The 20,898-nt window shown below is 37.2% G+C and overlaps 1 protein-coding gene across 1 annotated transcript; it reads left to right on the forward strand.

The window, feature by feature from the left end:
* Positions 1-20,094: 20,094 nt before the first annotated feature.
* On the forward strand, positions 20,095-20,577 carry LOC114404953. The gene has a single exon (XM_028367667.1). It carries the CDS (start codon positions 20,095-20,097, stop codon positions 20,575-20,577), a length of 483 nt encoding a protein of 160 aa, XP_028223468.1.
* The last annotated feature ends 321 nt before the right edge of the window (positions 20,578-20,898 follow it).

Consider the following 20,898-nt stretch of genomic DNA (forward strand, 5'->3'; position numbering starts at 1 on the left):
CATGTGTGTATGTATGTATATGTGTCTCTCCCACTCTCTTTGTGTCTCTCAGTCACATGATGGGTGTAGAATAAGACCCATCATTCTTAAACACAAGCAAAATTACAATTCAGTAATGGAACTAGTAAACATTCTTAAACATACTTAAATTGGAATTTGGTCAATTTGGCTCGTGACTAGGAAACTTGGCTCGTTTCTCTCATTTCATCAATTTACTCTACTAACTTGACCAACTTGGTCATATTGAAAAACTTTAAGAAATGTTTTGATCGAATGAGTATTTGTCATGTCATCAAAATTATGTTACTACTTACTAATATCATATTGGTAGAGAGAATAGAGAGAGGACCCTATGATTTCGAATGAGTATTTGTCATGTCATCAAAACTTCAACATGTTTCCTAAGTAAACTACAAATGAAAAAGAGACCAAGCTTACCTCGAACCCAAACAGTGACAATGGCAGTGAGATCTAACAAAATGGAACGAAACTTTAAGCTTTCCTCGTACCTCAATCAGCAATACTGCAATTGAAGACGTATTATTATTATTATTATTATCATCAATAAAACATGAACACCCACGGAAACTTAGCATACACGAAGTTGACCTACGTACCTCGCAGAGAAAGCTTTGAGCTTTGAGCACCCACGAGTGTTTCAGCACCCTAGTACCAACAGTGTATGTAGGGTTTTCTTCTAGGCACACTTCCAAGAGCAGTGTAGGGGGTTCTGTGGGTTCGAGCAAGGACAATGTGGGTTTTCCGGCAGTATTGAAAACAATGTGGGACAAAGGTTCTAGTTTAGGCTCTCTCCTCTCTCTTCTCTCTTCTGTTTTTGTTTTTAGTTTGAGGCTTTTCTTCTTTTAGACATTTTTTTGTTTCGCAATTCCAGTTTTTACTTTTCGTTTCAGCAATAAAATTTCCTTCTCTATTGATTAATGGAATGCTAAGTCTCCAACGTTGTTTTCTCTTTAGGATCAAGCACTGTTCTCTTTGAGGTTCTATTATTACTATTAAACTCTGATCAGTTTTTCCTCTTCACCAATTACTCTGTATTTGTTGCCATTAATTCATGCATGCTTAGTGCTTGATTAATTGTCTCTGCGCTTAATTTACGTTCATGCTTAATGATCGTTCATGATTAATTGTTGTATGTGTTGCTTAATTACGTAATGAATGCCTTATGTTAAATTTCGCTTAGTAATTTAATTTAGGGTTAGATTAAGTGGTTGAACTGATAAAGGATAAACTCTCGTAACCTAGGATAAGAGTCTTGCTTGTGAATCAAGGGGAGGCAACATGTTTTAATTCTGATATTTTCTAATTCAATTTTACTCGCTGTTTAATTTACAAAAACAAACAAACCCCCCAATTTGTTACTATTTTATTACTATCTGTTATGAACGTTTGGTTGATCATTGCTCGTTGGGAGACAACCTAGGATCACTTCCTAGATACTGCATTTTTAATGTTTATTTGATTCAGGTACGACCTTGATCATAGGGGAAGTGGGAAACTATTAAATTGAAAACTATTAAGAATAAGCAAAACCAATGATAGAATGCTATCCGTCAGAATATATCAAACAAATGAGCTTCTACAAATTAGCTTGTTCAAAAAGCTTGGTTGATTAAATCTTAGATCTACATTTGTTCTTGCTTTTCTATGGTTCAAATTTTATAGATCTACTCTTGAATCATGTTTTTGTGTTGATTTTAGGTTCTATCATTTTTTAGTCATAATCTTATTGTGCTGAACCTTTAGATCTAAATTTTCTTCCAAAATCTTGATTAGAAAAAGAAACACAAAAATCTAAGTGTAAATCACTTAATCCATGTTGTCTTAGAGTCATGTTTAGTCATAATAATTGTCACATTATGTTCTAAGTTTCTGTTGAATTTTGATTTTGTTGATTGAATTCTAGATACATTTGTTCATGTATTATTCTCATTCTTAGCCTATCTTTTCAATTTTGAGTCTAATTCATGCATGTCATTTAGTTCATAACATGTTCTAAATCAATACCTATAAGTAGTCTTGTTGTTGAACTATGTTTTGCTTTCAAAGTTTCCTATATGATGCCTATGAAAAAGTTGAGTTGTGGTTGGATTTGTGAATCAAAATAAGTCTTAAGCTCTCTTGAATTGTGTTATTCAAGACAATTGAGCATAAACAAACAAATTGTAATTATCCAAGTCTTAAGCAACATAAACACTACTCTTGATTTCTAGGTAGAAATCACTGGTGCTGAATCAAAATAAGTCTTAAGCTCTCTTGAATTGTGTTATTCAAGACAATTGAGCATAAACAAATAAATTGTAATTATCAAAGTCTTAAGCAACATAAACACTACTCTTGATTTCTAGGTAGAAATCACTGGTGTTGGCAGCTTGAACATATGAACTTGTAAAAATTACTGGGAATTGGTCATTGTGAATTTTGAGCTGAAATGTTTATTGAATTTTCTAGACATCTGGAGAAAAAATTATAAAAAAAACCAAGTGATTTGGACAAAAGGAAAAAATAAGAAAAATCACACAAGTTGGCAGGAAAATCAGTATCCAGAAAAGAAAATAAAAGTGAAAGGGAAGTGTGCTTGTTGTTTTGGCTCAAAATTTGTTCTACAATTGGTGCCTATTTTATACCAATCTTAGTTCTGAAATTTCAATTGAAAATTAGTGTGAAAACAAGTGCCAAAACTAGAGGTTTTTTGAGTCTTTCTTTTTTGTTTTTTTTTTTTACTGTAGTCTAGAGCCATTCTAAGTTTCATTATTTTGAGTCCTAGCTTGCTTTTATGTGCTTTTCATTGCTTTAATTGTTGAATAATCCTTGAAAATTTGTCTTGTTAAAACTCTATTGGTTTAGCTTTCATTTTATTTTTTGGTCTTTGGTTATTGCTTGTCTCTTTGTTTTCTTGTTTGTGAGTTGCCAACTAGGGAATTGGAAAGAAGTATTGGTGTCATCCCTTGAAGAATTTGAGTCAAGAAGAAAGGGGCCAACTACCTAAAGAGCTATTGGACTAAGAAACACTCCGAATTGAGTGAAACACCAAAGATAGAATAGCCACCAAAATTGAGGACTTTTTTTTTGTAATTTTGTAATTGGCAATTTGCTTTGCTTTCAAATTTTGTAACAAAAAGGCCTTTCATTGGAAGTAAGTTGGGAGCCTCCAATAGGTCTCCCTACTTCCATTTGTGTGTAATAATTTTAGGTAATTTTCCCTTAGGATAGTTAGTGTTTTGTTGGGAACCTTAAATGAGGTCATCTAAACACTCTTAGGATCCGCCTAGTTTGCATTTCTTGCTTACTTTCATCATAGCTTATCTTCTTTACTAGTCACCCCTAGTTTATCTTGTTATTGCATAATACTTCTTGCTTATCTGCTTATCTTGAGTTCTTTTGAACCCTAGCTTTTACCTTTTGCAAACCCCCAACAAGAAAGAACCACAACTTAGGAACCAACATGAGTCATCATTCATCTAGTGTTAATGGCGAGGGTATTAGTCATAAGGATCCTTTGTCTAGAATCTTAGATGAATTGAGTTCCCTCAAGTTATGAAAAAAAAACTAGAAAGAAAAGAAAAAGGAAAAGAGAGGATAGAAATAAATCAAGATGAGAGAAAAAAAATAAGAAAGGAAGAAAGAAATGAAAAGAGAAAAACATGCCTCCTATAGTAGTCATGAATCTCTTGTAAGAGTTTAAGTGAAGAACTTAGCGACTATTATAGAGGGCGCTATAGTAGTCATTCCTCCAATAGTAGTCATGACACTTGAATCGGACATTCGAGTCAAAAGTTATAGGCCTAAATTGGATATCCAAGTCAAACAACCATTCTTGCGCCAAGATTTCCAGTGAGGTTTGTCCATAAATATCAATCGGGTCTAGTTTACGACCGATGTTGGCTATTTTTTTTCTGTTCAATCCCTGAATAATTTTCTGATGATGTCGATTACGAAATATTCGGTTGGCTTCATCCGGCGATGCATTTTGGGATACCTCGACCGATAATCTTTCTTGGCTGATGTCGGATAGGATTTTTTCGATCAATGTTTGTCATGGATTTTTTTTGTTGCCGAGGTTGGCTATATTTTTCTTTGCCGATTCAATTAGTGCAGGCATATGTCGACTGAAAAACCATGTCAGTTGAGTTCACATGAAATACCATAGGCAACCTCAATGGTAAACCTTTTAAGCGACATCAAACAAGAAAACTTCCTCGATCGTACAAAAAATATTATTGGCCAGCATTGGTGAAAAATAAAAACATTGCCCAATTTCGACTGAAAAACAACCATTCTTGCACCAAGATTTTCGGTGAGGTTTGTCCATAAATATCAGTTGGGTCTAGTTTACGACCGATGTTGGCTATTGTTTTTCTATTCAATTCTCGAATAATTTTTGGATAATGTTGATTACGAAATATTCGGTTGGCTTCATCCAGTGATGCTTTTTGGGAGATCTCGACCGGTAATTTTTCTTGCCCGGTTTTGGCTAGAATTTTTTCCGATACAAGTTTGTCAAGGATTTTTTTTTTTTTTGCTTGCAAGGTCTGCTATATTTTTCTTTGCATGTTCAATTAGCACAGGCCAATGTTGGCCGAAACACCATGTCAGTTGAGTTCGCACGAAATACCATAGTCGACCTCGATGGTAAAACTTTTGAGGATATCAAACAAGAAAACTTCCTCGATCGTACAAAAAATATTATTGGATGGCGTTAGTAAAAAAAACATTGCAGTGTCGGCGGGAAAACAACAATTTTTGCGCCAAGATTTCCGGTTAGGTTTGTCCACAAATATTAATCGGGTCTAGTTTACGACCGATGTCGACTATTGTTTTTCTGTTCAATCCCTAAATAATATTTTGATGAAGTTGATTAGGAAATGTTTAGTTGGCTTCATTCGGTGATGCTTTTTGGGAGACCTTAACCGGTAATCTTTCTTGTCCGATGTCGGCTAGAATTTTTTTTGATCCAGGTTTATCAATGATTTTTTTTTGCTGTCGAGGTCGGGTAAATTTTTCTTTGCCAATTCAATTAGTGCAGGCATATGTCAGCCAAAACACCACGCCAGTTAAGTTCGCACAAAATACCATAGGCGACCTGGATGGTAAACTTTTTGAGTGACAACGAATAAGAAAACTTCCTCGATCGTACAAAAGATATTATTGGCCGGCGTTGGTGAAAAATAAAAACATTGCACAATGTCGACTGCAAAACAACCATTCTTGCGCCAAGATTTTCGGTGAGGTTTGTCCACAAATATTAGTCGGGTCTAGTTTATGACCGATGTCGGCTATTGTTTTTCTATTCAATCTTTGAATAATTTTCAGATGATGTCGATTACGAAATGTTCGGTTGGCTTCATCTGGTGATGCTTTTTGGGAGATCTCGACCGGTAATTTTTCTTGCCCGATGTCGGCTAGAATTTTTTCCGATACAAGTTTGTCAAGGATCTTTTTTTACTTGCGAGGTTGGCTTTATTTTTCTTTGCCTGTTCAATTAGCGCTGGCCAATGTCGGCCAAAACACCACGTCAATTGAGTTCGCATGAAATACCATAGCCGACCTCGATGGTAAAACTTTTGAGGACATCGAACAAGAAAACTTCCTCGATCGTATAAAAAATATTATCGGCCGGCGTTGGTGAAAAAAAACATTGCAGTGTTGGCGGGAAAACAACAATTCTTGGGATATATTTTCAAAAATTTGTTCTTTTGAGAAGATAAGACAATTTGTTCTTTTGAAAGGATAAGACTTTTTGGTCAATAGAAAACTCTGAAGAAATTTGTGTCCCATGTCACCAATTTATAGGCCTTTTATAGCCATTAAAAAATTAAATGAAAAGATGTGACTCTTGGGATATATTTTCAAAAATTCCTCACTGGTAATCGATTACCATAATGGTGTAATCGATTACATAGTTATTTCTGAAGAGTTATGACTCCTCTCATTTGAAATTTGAATTTTTAAACACTGGTAATCGATTACCAACTCACTATAATCGATTACATAATTTGAAATTTAAAATCAAATTTCTTAAGGCTATTTTAAAATGTTCAAAACCTCTAGTAATCAATTACAAGCCTTGTGTAATCGATTATATGCTTTCGAAAACATTTAAAACCATTTAAAACCTTTTCAGAAAGCATATTGGCCATTGGTAATGGATTACATCCTCTGGTAATTGATTATCAGAGAGTAAATCTCAATTTAAAATGGTTTAGATAAAATTCTTTGGCCAGACCTTTTGCTTTTTCAATTTGGAAACTTCTTCCTAAGACTCTAGAGATCAACTAGGTCATTTATCTTGAATTTTCTTGAAGTCTTGTCATGAATTAAACTTGAGAAGCACCTTTCTTTGACATCTTCAAAACATCATGATATCTTGCTTCTACAAATGCAAGCTCTCGAGAAATTCAAATGGTCATCACTTTTCACTCGGATGTCCGATTCAGACCAATAATATATCGAGACGCTCGAAATTTAACATGGAAGCATATGGAAAATTCAAACGGCCATAAATTTTAACTCAATGCTCGACTCAAGCCTATAATATATCGAGATGCTTGAAATTGAACACGAAAGCTCGGGACAAATGCAAACGGCCAAAACTTTTGACTCGGGTGTATGATTGAGGCCCATGATATATCAAGACACTCAAAATTGAACAGCAAAATCTCTCCAGAAATTCAAATTGTCATTGCTTTTTGATAGTCGATGAAAATGACTAACTTTTGTGTATAAAACTTGTATAAATTGTATCAAACTCTTCCAATTTATGGTTATTTAGTAATGATATAAGTATTTTTTGTTAAGTATAGGTAATAAATACTTAGTATTTTCATTTTGTGTGTTTAATAATCATTTTCTCTCAATTTCAAGTTAATTAGGCAAGCTTTGGAAAAGGCTATTTTCACCTTCTCGCTAAGCCAATCTACTGGCTTAGCGAGCATCCGCTAAGCGCAACACTCCTGGGCTAAGCACGAGGAAGAATCCAGAAAAAGATGAGCTGTACAGGTTCGCTAAGCGCACTGCTTTATCTCTCTAAGTGCACCGCTTCAGTTCATCCGCTAAGCGAGAAAGGCACTAAGCCAAAAATCATTAACGTGCGTTAAGCGGTCCATACGTGCACTAAGCGCACGAGCACGAACAAGGCCACCTATTTAAGCCTGAAATCAGATTTTGTGAAGGGAGTTTGGACTGGGATTCAGAGCTTTGCATGTCTAGGGTTTCTAGAGAGAGAAAGGTCCAAGTTCTAGAGAGTTTTGAGAGATTTTGCTGTGTGAAGATCTGCAGAGACCAGAGCTTGAAGCAGGAGTCGGTTTGAGAGCTTCAGATGAGTTTGTGAGTGATTGTGAGATCCTAGAGGTGAAGGAGACATCCTTACCACTTGTATTTTTGCAATCTTTCATCTTGTTCTTCTCTTTGTTGTTAAGAAGGCTTCCTGGTATGGAAAGCTAAATCCTCTGTTGGATCTTCCCTGTAGGTACCTGATGTAAATATATTTCTATCTATTTAATGATGTTTTGTGTGTTCTCTGTGTTATCTGCTTCTCATTCCAGTATGCCTTTACCTTGATCACGTAGATGCATTCTTTGTTAGGGTCATTCAATAGTGAAAACTGGTCTGACTCTAAAGTCCTTGATAGTGCAGGGCTGAGTTGTCGTGCTTTCACGAGGATCGGGGTGCGATAAGTTAGTTGAGTATGTGTGTCTTAATGCGGTCCTGGTTGAGTTTAGTCTTACAAGAGGAATCTGTGGACGATGCTTGATCAGGATTAGGCTAAACTATCATGAGGAATCGAGGTTTAGTATCTCAGGAGACACCATAAGAACACATGAGCATTGTTAGATAGAGAATATCTTTTTAGCATCAGGCACTTATTAGGAAGACCAATGTGTTCTCTACTTGTTTTTACACATCATTTCTCTCGCGTGATTTTCTTTCTTTTTGCACAGATAGTTTATACACTTGTTCATATTCACACTTACTTTTACACACTAGACGCCTATTTGCTGAAATAGCTTACCAAATAACACAAGTTCCCCGAGTGTTCGATACTCGGTTCTTACCATTTTATACTACTTGTGCGATCTGGTGCACTTGCCGGAAGCTAAACACTTTTCACTCGGATGTCCGATTTAGGCCGACAATATATCGAGATGCTTGAAATTAAACATGGAAGCATAAGGCAAATAAGAACGACCATAACTTTTCACTCGGATGTTTGATTCAAGCCTATAATATATTGAGATGCTCGAAATTGAACACGAAAGCTCTGCACAAATTCAAACGGCAATAACTTATGACTCGGGTGTATGATTGAGGCCCATGATATATCCAAAAACTCGAAATTGAACAACAAAACCTCTCGAGAAATTCAAATTGTCATAAGTTTTCACTCAGATGTCCGATTCAGGCCCATAATATATCGAGACGCTCGTAATTAAACATGGAAGCAAAAGGCAAATTCAAACGGCCATAACTTTTGACTCGGATGTTCGATTTAATCGCGAACAAAGAGTCGCTAAGGCATTGGACCTTGAGACGACGTTTAAAAATTTTGAAAAGTGGGTGGAGTAATTAAGGCATTTGACCTTGAAACGTTCTCAAGTGATATTTGATAAAAATAAGAAGTTTGGTTGGGAATTGATTTCCTTTATTTTTTTATTAGTTTCTAGTCCCATAAACAGAGGAAACAACTTCACGACACTAATGACCGACTAGAACTTAACCTTACAAGCAAAGTGAAATTACCAACTGTAAAGGGGAGAAGATGAGTACATACAAAATAATAGAGAGGACCCATATGGGTATATGGATTATATTCAACTCTTAAGAAAAGAAAAGAAAAATGAAGAAGAACTAATCGGATGTTGCACAAGGTACAAGGCTAGCAAGAGAAGCGATGTAGGGAATGACCCACGATCACGATTTGGCGGCGCCTCAGCTTCGCTTTTCTTCTTCTCTTCCTCTTCCTACGTTTTTTACTCTATCCCAAACTTGTTGAACCCTCTAAAACCCTTCCCCTCCATGTCTATTTATAGAAAAAGCCATTTGGGGCAGGGGCAGATCGCCCAGGCGAGTTGATTTCTTAGGCCTGAAGGCTTTTGGTGGCCTAGGCGAGCCAGATGCTAACCTTGGCAAGCTGGGGTCTAGAAAAATCCGCAAAATGACCCTTTTCCCCCTTTCCTTTGTAGCTTTTTGTTTTCTTGACCAAAAACACTGAGTGATTCTTGGCTTTGCACTATAAATGACACCAAACAACGTAATTCGATTAGCAAGGATCAAAATATCATATCAAACGATATTCCCTGGATGAAATTAAGGTCTGACAAATAGGCAAGAATGACTTCCATCTATGGAGAATGAAGATGAGGGCCTTGCTGGTTCAACAAGGACTGGAGAAGGCTCTTGAAGGGGAGAAGATATTGCCTGCAAATCTATCAGAGAAGGAGAAGAAGGATTTTCTCGACAAAGCGCATAGTGCATTGATCCTATCTTTGGGTGATAAGGTTTTGAGAGAAATCTTAAAGGAGAAGAATATTGCTTCTATTTGGTTAAAGTTGGGGAAAACCTATATATGACCAAATCTTTGGCCAACAAGTTGTTCTTGAAGCAAAAGTTGTATACCTTCAAGATGTCATCAAGAAAAGTGTAACGCCTTGAAATTTTGATAACTGAAAATAGATGTTTTATATATTTCTTGTATTATTTAATTAATTGATTAATTTGGATTAGTTGAAGTGTTGTGTGAATTATCCTTGTGCAGCTTCTTGGTGTGGATGTTAGGTTATATAGATATTGATTGATCTGTGTTGGAACTGTGTGATTCCAACATTGACCCAAAACTTGTTTCGGTAAAACCATGATCCTATATTCGTTAACCATTGGATCGCCTTTAACTTTTGATTGTAGACTCGAAACCCAAGCCTGCACGTTTTGACTGTTGGGATTTGCAAAGTAATATATGAAGTGCGAGATGTGACCTTTGCATAGAAGCAGTGTAGTATGTTGGAGTAGGGATTCACCCAGAACTTGCCCAGAACTTGTCTAGGCGAGTCTGAGTTGGGCCAGATTGCACAGGCAAGCAAAATTTTACCCGGGTGAGTCTTGCAGGTTACAAATACGTCCAACAACATAAAAGCATGTGTTTTTCTCCCCCAAAACCCTCACCCAACACCCCCAAATCTCCTCCTCCACCACCCACAAATACCGGTGACCTCCACAAGTCGTTGTTGCTTGCCACTGGACCACTGCATGGAGAAGAACACTTTAATCAGAGAAAAATCCTCTAAAACCAACTCAAGGATTCGATAGAGAATGGAGCTCTCGACCTTCCCTTCGTAGTTTCTTTGAGGTAACCATGATTTCTAAGCCTTCTCCTAGTTAGTTAAAGCCTATCTTTGCATCTCTTGTGACTTGGGTACCGTTATTGGATGTTTTTTCACTTCCTTTGAAAAACCCTTGAAAATGAGACATTGTAAAAGTTACATTTTTATGAAACAGATTTTGCTTTTGTGACGTTTGTCAAACCCTAATCACATTGGTGTGATCGGAATTTCAAAATGGCGTCTCTTTGATGTGGACCTCAAAACACCCTGTTAGCCCCTTTTTTAATTGAATGGGTATTTGACCCCAAAGGTTAATGTTAATCTTGTCTTTGAAATCTATATTAAATTGTCTTCAATTTGGTATATATAGTTCTATGTTTAGACGAACGGACGTGAACCTAAGAGATCTCAAAACAACGCCGCAAGGATCTTACATGCGAATATAAATAGGTGGGGGAGTTTATTGTTTGTTTACAAATTTTGATACCATATTTTGGGTCAGGGAACCCAATTATGGGAATGTATGTGATGGAAGCTTGCTTGTGGGGCTTCTATGGAGGCTGGATCTTTGAGCTTCAATGAGGTCCTTTAATGGTGATTTTCCACCATGGAGATGCAGCGGAAGACAAAGGAGAAGAGGTGAGAGGAGGCGCCATCCACTAGGGAATAAGCCATAGAAGAAGGAGCTTCACCACCAAGATGAGCCTTGGATAAGAAGCTTGGAAGGATGCTTCAATGGAGGAAAAGAAAGAGGGAGAGAAAGAGAGAGGGGGGAGCACGAAATTGAAGGAATAAAAGAGGGAGAGAAGTGGAACTTTGAAGTATGTCTCACAAGACTCTCATTCATCAAAGTTACAACAAGTGTTACACATGCTTCTATTTATAGACTAGGTAGCTTCCTTGAGAAGCTTTCTTGAGAAAACTTCCTTGAGAAGCTTCTTTGAGAAAACTTGCTTGAGAAGCTAGAGCTTAGCTACACACACCCCTCTCATAACTAAGCTCACCTCCTTGAGAAGCTTCCTTAAGAAGATTCCTAAAGAAGCTTGAGCTTAGCTACACATACCTCTCTAATAGCTAAGCTCACCTCCTTGAGATGAGAAGCTAGAGCTTAGCTACACACCCCCTATAATAGATAAGCTCACCCCCATGACAAAAAACATGAAAATACCAAAAAAAGTCCTTACTACAAAGACTACTCAAAATTCCCCGAAATACAATGCTAAAACCCTATACTACTAGAATGGCCAAAATACAAGGCCCAGACGAAGGAAATACCTATTCTAATATTTACAAAGATAAGCGGGCTCATACTTAGCCCATGGGCTCGAAATCTACCCTAAGGCTCATGAGAACCCTAGGGCCTTCCCTTGGATCTCTAGCCAATCTACTTGGAGTCTTCTACCCAATGCCCTTGTGGGGTAGGATTGCATCATTCCCTCCACCTTGGAAAGGATTTGACCTCAAATCCTGAGGTTCTTCATACTCTGGGCTCCTTCCCTCAACACCTGTAAAAAGAACAAAAACATATGTATTAGTGGTGTTTGGTATGTTGAAGTAAGGTAAGGTCTGAAAACCCATTTCCTGGGCATCTTCCCATGAAAGAACATGGTTTCTCACCAACTCAATGAGTGGTGCTACAAGTATAGAAAAATATGGGACAAACCTTTTGTAAAAGTTTGTTAAGTCATGGAAGCCCCAAATTTTTCTTATACTTGGTGGAGTGGGCCACTCAGGAATGACCTTTATTCTCTTAGGGTTCATGGGAACCCCTTGATCACTATTTGAAAAATTAAGAAAAGTAACGCAATAAAACATACCTTTTTTTGTATTTTCATATTGATTATTCCTACCAAAAAGTATGACAAACCTAAGGTGTCCCATATGAGTACCTAAGTTTGTATTGAAACTAAAAATAAGAACAAACCTACCTAATGGGTCCCTATGTATACAAATCATGAAGATGTTGGGTGCATGAGTGATTTTACAAAAGAGTGTTGCACCACTCAAAAAATTCATCATACCACCTATTTTAGGGACTTGGTTCCTAATAATACCTATTTTGGGCACCAAGAAAGCACAAGGATCTAAGCTCTTGTGAACCAAACCCTCATCCAACAACTTCTTTACTTGAGGAATAAACTCAAGCCCAATAGGTGTGGCAATGCTAGCAAGTGCCTTTTTACAAAAGAGAAAATGTGGAGGCTGTCTAAGAGGGAAAGTTTCTTTAATGTTTGTCTTTATTGTAAAATGAGTTTCCTTCTTAGCTAAACTCTTGGAGGAGACACTTACCTCCTTACACTTCTCTTTAACCACTAATGGTTGTCCTTCTTCTTGGGGGTAGATTTCTTCACTAGATTCTTCCGCTTTTGCTTTTTCACTTTCACTAGAGGAAGGTGAAGTAGTAGCCTCATCCTGGCTACTATAAATGTCTTGGCCCCTCATAATCATGGTTTTTGTGGTGGGGCATTGAGAAGTAATGTGCCCTCTTCCAAGACATTTAAAGCACTTTATAGAGCTAGTTTTCTCTTGCATACTAGCCTTAGGGGCTTGCTTTTCTATTGTCTTCCCCTTATCATCTTTGGGCTTAGAAGGTGTCGCCCCAAAGATGCCTTGACCTTGGTCTTTCTTTGGATAAGAGTGAGAGCCATAAGATTTTGACGTAGACTTTTTTTTAAGTTGTTGCTTTACCCTTATTTCCCAATCTAAGTTAGCCTCTACATTGTCCTTCCTATGGAGGTATGGGAGATTAATGTTATCCTCTTGAGGCTTTCTTTCCTTTTCTCTCCTATGGGAGTGAAGTCTAAAATGTTACCTATGCCTTCCTTCGTAATAGTCACGAAGTTCTTCACTTAGGCTCTTGCAAGAGTTATGACTACTATAGGAGGCATATTTTTCTCTTTTCATTTCTTTCATTATTTTTCTTCTTTCTTCCTCTCTTATTTTCTTTCTTTCATCTTGACTTATTTCTTCCACTCTTTTTTTTTTCCTTTTTCTTTTCTCTCTTGTTTTTCTTTCCATAACTTGAGGGAACTCAACTCATCTAAGATTCTGGATAAAGGGTCTTTATGACTAGTACCCTTGCCATTAACACTAGATGAATGATGACTCATGTTGGTTCCTAAGTTGTGGTTCTTTCTTGTTGGAGGTTTGAAAACAAAAGGTAAAAGAAACTATGGTTGAAACTAGCCAAAATAAACACTAAAAGAGGTGTGAAAGATAAGGTAAAAACTAATTGGTAAAATGCAAGCTATCTAGGCGGTTTGACAATGGAAGCTAAAAGAAATAAGCTACCAAAGTAAGCAAGAAATGTAAACTAGGCGAATCCTAAGAGTGTTTGGATGACCACATTTAAGGTTCCCAACAAAACACTCACAATCCTAAGGGAAAATTGCCTAAAATTATTACACACAAAGGGAAGTAGGGTGACCTATTGGAGGCTCCCAACTTACTTCCAATGAAAGGCCTTTTTGTTACAAAATTTGAAAGCAATGAAAGTAATGTAAATTGTCAATTACAAAATTGCAAAAAGGTCCTCAATTTTGGTGGTTTTTCTCTCTTTGGTGATTCACACAATTTGGAGTGCTTCTTAGTCCAATAGCTCATAAGGTGGTTGGCCCCTTGCTTCTTGACTCAAATTCTTCAAGGGATGGCACCAATCCTCCTTTCCAATTCCCTATATGGCAACTCACAAACAAGGAAACAAAGAGACAAGCAATAACCAAAGACCAAAAAATGAAATGAAAGTTAAACCAATGGAATTTTAACAAAACAGTTTTTCAAGGATTATTCAACAATTAAAGCAATGAAAAGGACATAGAAGCAAGTTAGGACTCAAAGAGAAACTTAGAATGACTCTAGAGTAGAGTAAAAAAAAACAAAAAAAAAAGACTCAACAAACCTCTAGCTTTGGCACTTGTTTTCAAACTAATTTTCTATTGAAATTTCGGAACTAAGATTGGTATAACATAGGCAGCAATTATAGAATAAATTTTGAGCCAAAACAACAAGCACACTTCCCTTTCACTTTTTTTTTTTTTTTGGATACTGATTTTTCTGCCAACTTGTGTGATTTTTATTATTTTTTCCTTTTATCCAAACCACCTGGTTCTTTTTTTATAACTTTTTTTCAGATGTCTAGAAAATTCAGTAAAAATTTCAGTTCAAAATTCAAAGTAACCAATTCTCAGTAATTTTTACAAGTGTGTATGTCCAAGCTGCCAGCACCAGCGATTTGTTTCTTTAAGCATGGTATATTGATTGCCTTGGGCTTACTTTCAACCTTCCTATGTATGTTGAACTCACTAGGATTGTTTACCACAGTTTTAGGAGTTCAGTATTCACTTAGGATCAACATTTCAGCCAGCAATTCAATCACCAAAACTCAAATTCACAATAGACACAATCATAAGGAAACCTAAAAGTTCAAGAAAAGGTTCACAATCAAAGACTCTCTAAGAATTTTGCATGAACATGTTAAGGACTAATTAACATGAAAGATTTGACTCAAATCAAATAATAGGCTAAAACAATTTCATACACTCATGAACAAATGAGTTAGACAAAGAAACAAGAAAATAAAACTCAGCACAACATAAGAAATCTTATGTGACAAGTTTCATGACTAGACATGACTTCTATGACAAAACTACAATAGGTGAACAAGTCACTCTAGATTTTTGAGGTTTTCTTCTATTTTAATATTTTTGTAAGAATTTTATATTTTAGGTTTCAGCCACCAAAAATAACAAGACAAAACTCAAAGGAACCTAAACTCAACACAATTCATGGTTCAAGAACAAGAACAAGAAATTTGAACCATAGAAAATCAAATATAGTTTTTATAGCAAGTTTAATCGGTGGAAACTCTAAAGAATCATGTTAACAAAATTTAGAACAAGACATGTGAGGAGATACATGGAGAAAAATGAAGAAACAACAATGGAAGAGAAGGTAAAGAAAAAAAATTAATGGAGGTTTAAGGAGCGCCTACTTGAAGCTCTTGTGCTCTGATACCACTTGATGGAAGCTTGCTTGTGGGGCTTCTATGGAGGCTGGATCTTTGAGCTTCAATGAGGTCCTTTAATGGTGATTTTCCACCATGGAGATGCAGCGGAAGACAAAGGAGAAGAGGTGAGAGGATGCGTCATCCACTAGGGAATAAGCCATAGAAGAAGGAGCTTCACCACCAAGATGAGCCTTGGATAAGAAGCTTGGAAGGATGCTTCAATGGAGGAAAAGAAAGAGGGAGAGAAAGAGAGAGGGGGGGAGCACGAAATTGAAGGAATAAAAGAGGGAGAGAAGTGGAACTTTGAAGTATGTCTCACAAGACTCTCATTCATCAAAGTTACAACAAGTGTTACACATGCTTCTATTTATAGACTAGGTAGCTTCCTTGAGAAGCTTTCTTGAGAAAACTTCCTTGAGAAGCTTCTTTGAGAAAACTTCCTTGAGAAGCTAGAGCTTAGCTACACACACCCCTCTCATAACTAAGCTCACCTCCTTGAGAAGCTTCCTTAAGAAGATTCCTAAAGAAGCTTGAGCTTAGCTACACATACCTCTCTAATAGCTAAGCTCACCTCCTTGAGATGAGAAGCTAGAGCTTAGCTACACACCCCCTATAATAGCTAAGCTCACCCCCATGACAAAAAACATGAAAATACCAAAAAAAGTCCTTACTACAAAGACTACTCAAAATTCCCCGAAATACAAGGCTAAAACCCTATACTACTAAAATGGCCAAAATACAAGGCCCAGACGAAGGAAATACCTATTCTAATATTTACAAAGATAAGTGGGCTCATACTTAGCCCATGGGCTCGAAATTTACCCTATGGCTCATGAGAACCCTAGGGCCTTCCCTTGGATCTCTAGCCAATCTACTTGGAGTCTTCTACCCAATGCCCTTACGGGGTAGGATTGCATCAGTATGTTTGTCCCTGTGTATGTTGGTTTTCAAGAAAAATTGAGTTTTTAACTAATTGGATGTGATATATTTGTTATTGATGAATGAAATTGTGAATGGTGTTGTCGTTATAATGATTGAAATTTTTGGGAAAAGTTTTAATTATAGAAGAGACTCTGCCCAAAATTTATATTTGTTCTTTTATTCACTTTTTTTATTAAATTTTAAATGGGCATAAGAGTTTGTTTCGTATACCATAGTTCTCTTTAATTTGGAATTTTCCCTAAAATATCAATCTTGTGGTATTATAAATTGCTATTGTATGAGATTTGTATTGTATGAAGACTTGGGGAATGTGAATCCCAGGCATGAATGTGTGTGTGTGTGTGGAATGCTATTGCTTGTGATGTTGATGATATTGAGATGAGATGATTGTTGACATTGATGATGACATTGAGATGAGATGATATTGACGTTGATGATGACATTGAGATGAAGAGGATTGCTTAGAGATATTTAACTATCCACGGTTAGTGCATTGATGATGCTCAATGTTTCATACTTCATAATTGCATGGAAATAGTGTATACTTTGTCGGTAAGTACCTATGGTTTTTCATGAGGAAGAATGTTGGTACTTGGGGCATATCACTCAGTTGGGCTAAGCTCAATAGTTGGGCTAAGCGCAGCTTCAGCGTGCTTAGCGCGAAGGAGAATCTGGCAAAGCATCAGCATCAAGGTCGTGCACTAAGCGCGAGACCAGTGTGCTAAGCACAGCAAGTGTCTTCAGCCAGGCTCAGCACAAGAATGGCGCTAAACCCAAACCCACTTACTCGCGCTAAGCGTGAAGGAGGCGCTAAGCGCAACGTCGTGATTTCAGAGCCTATTTAAAGCCTGTTTTGTGCAGAATTAGGGTACACACTTTTGATTGAAGCAGGATCGAAACTTAGTCTTACAAGAGGGATCTGTGGATTAAGTTTTGGTTTTAATTATGTTGTTACAATAATGTTGTTTAGTCTAGGCCTAGTCTTACAAGAGGGATCTGCAGACGAAGCTTAGACAAATTAGGCTAAACTTTCATAAGCTACTTGAGCTGAGTCTAGTTTACAAGAGGGATCTGCGAACGAAAATCAGTTTAAGTTAGTCTAAACCTAAGAGGGCCGTCTAAATTGGGCCTAGTCCAACAAGAGGGATCTGAGGACAAAGCTTGGATTGATTCCGTCTGACGAGGGATCGAGGTTTAGTAATTTGGGCTACAACATAGAACACAAGAGCATGATTGATTAGAGAAATATATTTATATGCATCAGCTTGTTTGTTAGAAAGACCCAACATTTGTACCTACTACTATCACTTTTACTTACCTTGTATTTTATAGTTTTTAGCTTACAGGTTTAGTTTAAACTCTATTTGTAATTATCAATCATACATGTTCTCTCAGCAGTGCTTCATTTCTGAACATAACTCAGGCTAACATTAGTTCCCTGTGTTTGATACTCAGATTCATCCATTTTAATTTTTAAATACTTGACGATTTGGTGCGCTTTCCGGTAAACCCCCATTGAAATTCTCTTGAAACATAATTGAGAAAAAAGTAACTGCAATGGGGAGTCAACAAAGTATTTATGGCGCCATTGCCGGGGAACTAAGCTGTTAATAGAGTTTAGTTCAGTTTAGCAGCATTGCTTTATTTTTGCTTTCTTTGATTTATTGATTCTTTTGACTAACATAGTAGTTATAGCATATTCATTGTTCTTTTGAACTGGATAACTATTGTTCTATTTTCTTGTGTGCAAAGAAGATCTACTACAGGTTATTTGATCCCCATTGATTTGGAGATTAACGCCACTTGTAGAAGACGTAATCAAGAAAGAATTAGAAAATTTTTGCAGGATTTAGATGCAGTAGCAATTCCAGAGGAAGAACCTCAATCTTCTGAGGCATCTTCTAGTTTTCCTATTGCAGGACATTCTCATTTAGATCCTATCGAAGACCACATCATGGCTGAAGAGCCAAGAAGAGTCACCCTAGAAGATTATTCAAGTTCTAATGTGCCACAATTTTTCACCAGCATTGCACCACCAGAAGTTCAAGCCCAAACCATTACATATCCACCATCATTGATTCAGTTGATACAAAATAATTTGTTTCATGGATTACCAAATGAAGACCCATATGCACACTTAGCCACCTACATAGAAATATGCAATACTATGAGGTTGGTTGGAGTGCCTGAAGATGCAATTCGATTGAGCTTGTTTTCATTTTCTTTATCGGGAGAAGCTAAGAGGTGGATTTATTCATTTAAAGGCAATTGTCTCAAGACATTGGATGAGGTTGAGGAGAAATTTCTCAAGAAATATTTTCCTGAGTCTAAGACTACAGAAGGCAAAGCTGCCATCTCTTCTTTTCACCAATTTCTCGATGAATCTTTGAGTGAGGCCTTGGAAAGATTCTGTGGTTTATTGAGAAAGACTCCCACTCATGGATTCTCAGAACCGATACAGCTCAACATTTTTATAGATGGGTTAAGACCGCAGTCCAAGCAGCTATTAGACGCTTCTACAGGTGGGAAAATCAAATTGAAGACCCCTAAAGAAGCCATGGATCTCACTGAAAATATGGCTGCAAGTGACATTTCTATTTTGAGAGATAGAGCCCACATTCCTACTAAAAAGAGTTTATTGGAGCTAACCTCCCAAGATGCATTGTTGGCACAAAATAAGTTGTTGTCTATGCAACTTTAGGCATTGCCAACTCAAATTCATTCTGCCCATACTTCACATGCTTTTGTTTTGTAGGTTGCAGGATGTACCATCTATGGGGGAGCTCATGAATCTGGATGTTTTATCCTTATTGAAGAACAAACCACTCATGAAGTCAATTACATGGGAAATTAGCCCAAAAACAATTTTAATGCAGGAGGATTTTCTGGATTCCAACATGGCCAACAATACAATCAACAACAGGGACAATGGAAGAACCACCTTGGAAATCAATTCAATAGAGATCAAGGTGGACCATCCACAAGGCCACAACAACAAGGGCCTAGTCTCTATGATCGCACAATGAAGTTGGAAGAGACTCTAGCTTAGTTCATGCAGGTTTCTATGTCCAACCAAAAGAGCATAGAGTCTGCCGTAAAGAATCTGGAGGTCCAAGTGGGACAGCTTGCAAAGCAATTGGCGGATAGATCATCAAGCAGTTTTACAACTAACACAGAGAAAAATCCCAAGGAGGAGTTTAAAGTTATGATGACTAGAAGCAGAATGGCAATCCATGTGGATGAGAGTGAAGCTGAGAAGAAGATGGAGGAACATAAACAACAGTTGGCACCTAAGCCAGCACTTGAACCTGTTTCTGATTTTGTAGAACTTTAAGAGATTAATGAGGAGGCTGAAGATGATAAGGAAGAAGAGACACCAATAAAAGAGAAAGAAAATGAAAGAATAAAAGAAGAAGAAAAAGAAAAAGAAAAAGAAGTTGAAAAATGAAAAATGAAAAACAAAAAGAGAAAGTTATTGATGATGAGATGAGGAGAAACAAGAGTGAGGCAAACACTGAAAAGAAGAAGGATACTACTCCAAATGAAGGCAAGGAAGTACCTTATCCTTTGGTACCTTCCCGAAAAGAGAAAGAAAGACATTTGGCCAGATTTCTTGATATCTTCAAGAAACTAGAAATTACTTTGCCCTTTGGAGAAGCACTTCAACAAATGCCCCTCTATGCCAAATTTTTAAAAGATATGTTGACAAAGAAGAACCGATACATCCATAGTGACAAAATTGTGGTGGAAGGCAATTGTAGTGTTGTGATTCAACACATTCTTCCACCTAAGCACAAAGATCCTGGAGTTGTCATGATATCGTGTTCCATTGGTGAGGTTGCTGTTGGAAAAGCTCTCATAGACTTGGGAGCTAGTATCAACTTAATGCCTCTGTTTATGTGCCGACGACTTGGAGAGCTTGAGATAATGCCTACGCACATGACCCTTCAGTTAGTTGATCGCTCCATCACAAGACCATATGGAGTGATTGAAGATGTTTTGGTGAAGGTGAAACACCTTATATTTCCAGCTAATTTTGTGGTGATAGACATAGAAGAGGATGCTGATATTCCTCTCATTCCTGGTCGCCCATTCATGTCTACTGCAAGTTGTGTAGTAGATATGGAAAATAGGATGTTGCAAATTGGCATAGAAGATCAGAAAATCATCTTTGATCTATTTCATGAAGATAAAGAGCCACCTAATCGGAATGTCTGTTTTAAAGTTCATGTCATGGAGGAAAGAAGACCTGAGAAGAAGGTCCTTGAAGTGGGAACTTTATTGGATCCTGGATAACAGGATGATGCATCAAGCTAGTGACATTAAAGGAGCTCTTACTGGGAGGCAACCCAGCTTTTCTTTCCCTTCTCTATCTTCATTTTTATTTCTTTCATGTAGTTAGGACATCTTGCTTGTGATTGTGATTTATTTCAGCTTGTTTAGTAATGAACAAAAAGGGTTTTTAAATTATGTGTGTAGAGATAAGTAGAAAATGACTCAGAACAATTTTCAGATTGCTTATCCGCTAAGCGCAAACCTTGTGCTAAGCGCCATCTTTTCACGTGCTAAGCCAAGCTTGCTCGCGCTAAGCACAAAGACCCCTGATTGATTGGCTGA

This window comes from Glycine soja, chromosome 3 (assembly GCF_004193775.1).
Source record: "Glycine soja cultivar W05 chromosome 3, ASM419377v2, whole genome shotgun sequence".
Lineage (NCBI taxonomy): Eukaryota > Viridiplantae > Streptophyta > Magnoliopsida > Fabales > Fabaceae > Glycine > Glycine soja.

What these genes read in the sequence shown, in the direction of transcription:
- LOC114404953 (XM_028367667.1), top strand. Translation starts at nt 20,095, where the DNA reads ATGATATCGTGTTCCATTGGTGAGGTTGCTGTTGGAAAAGCTCTCATA.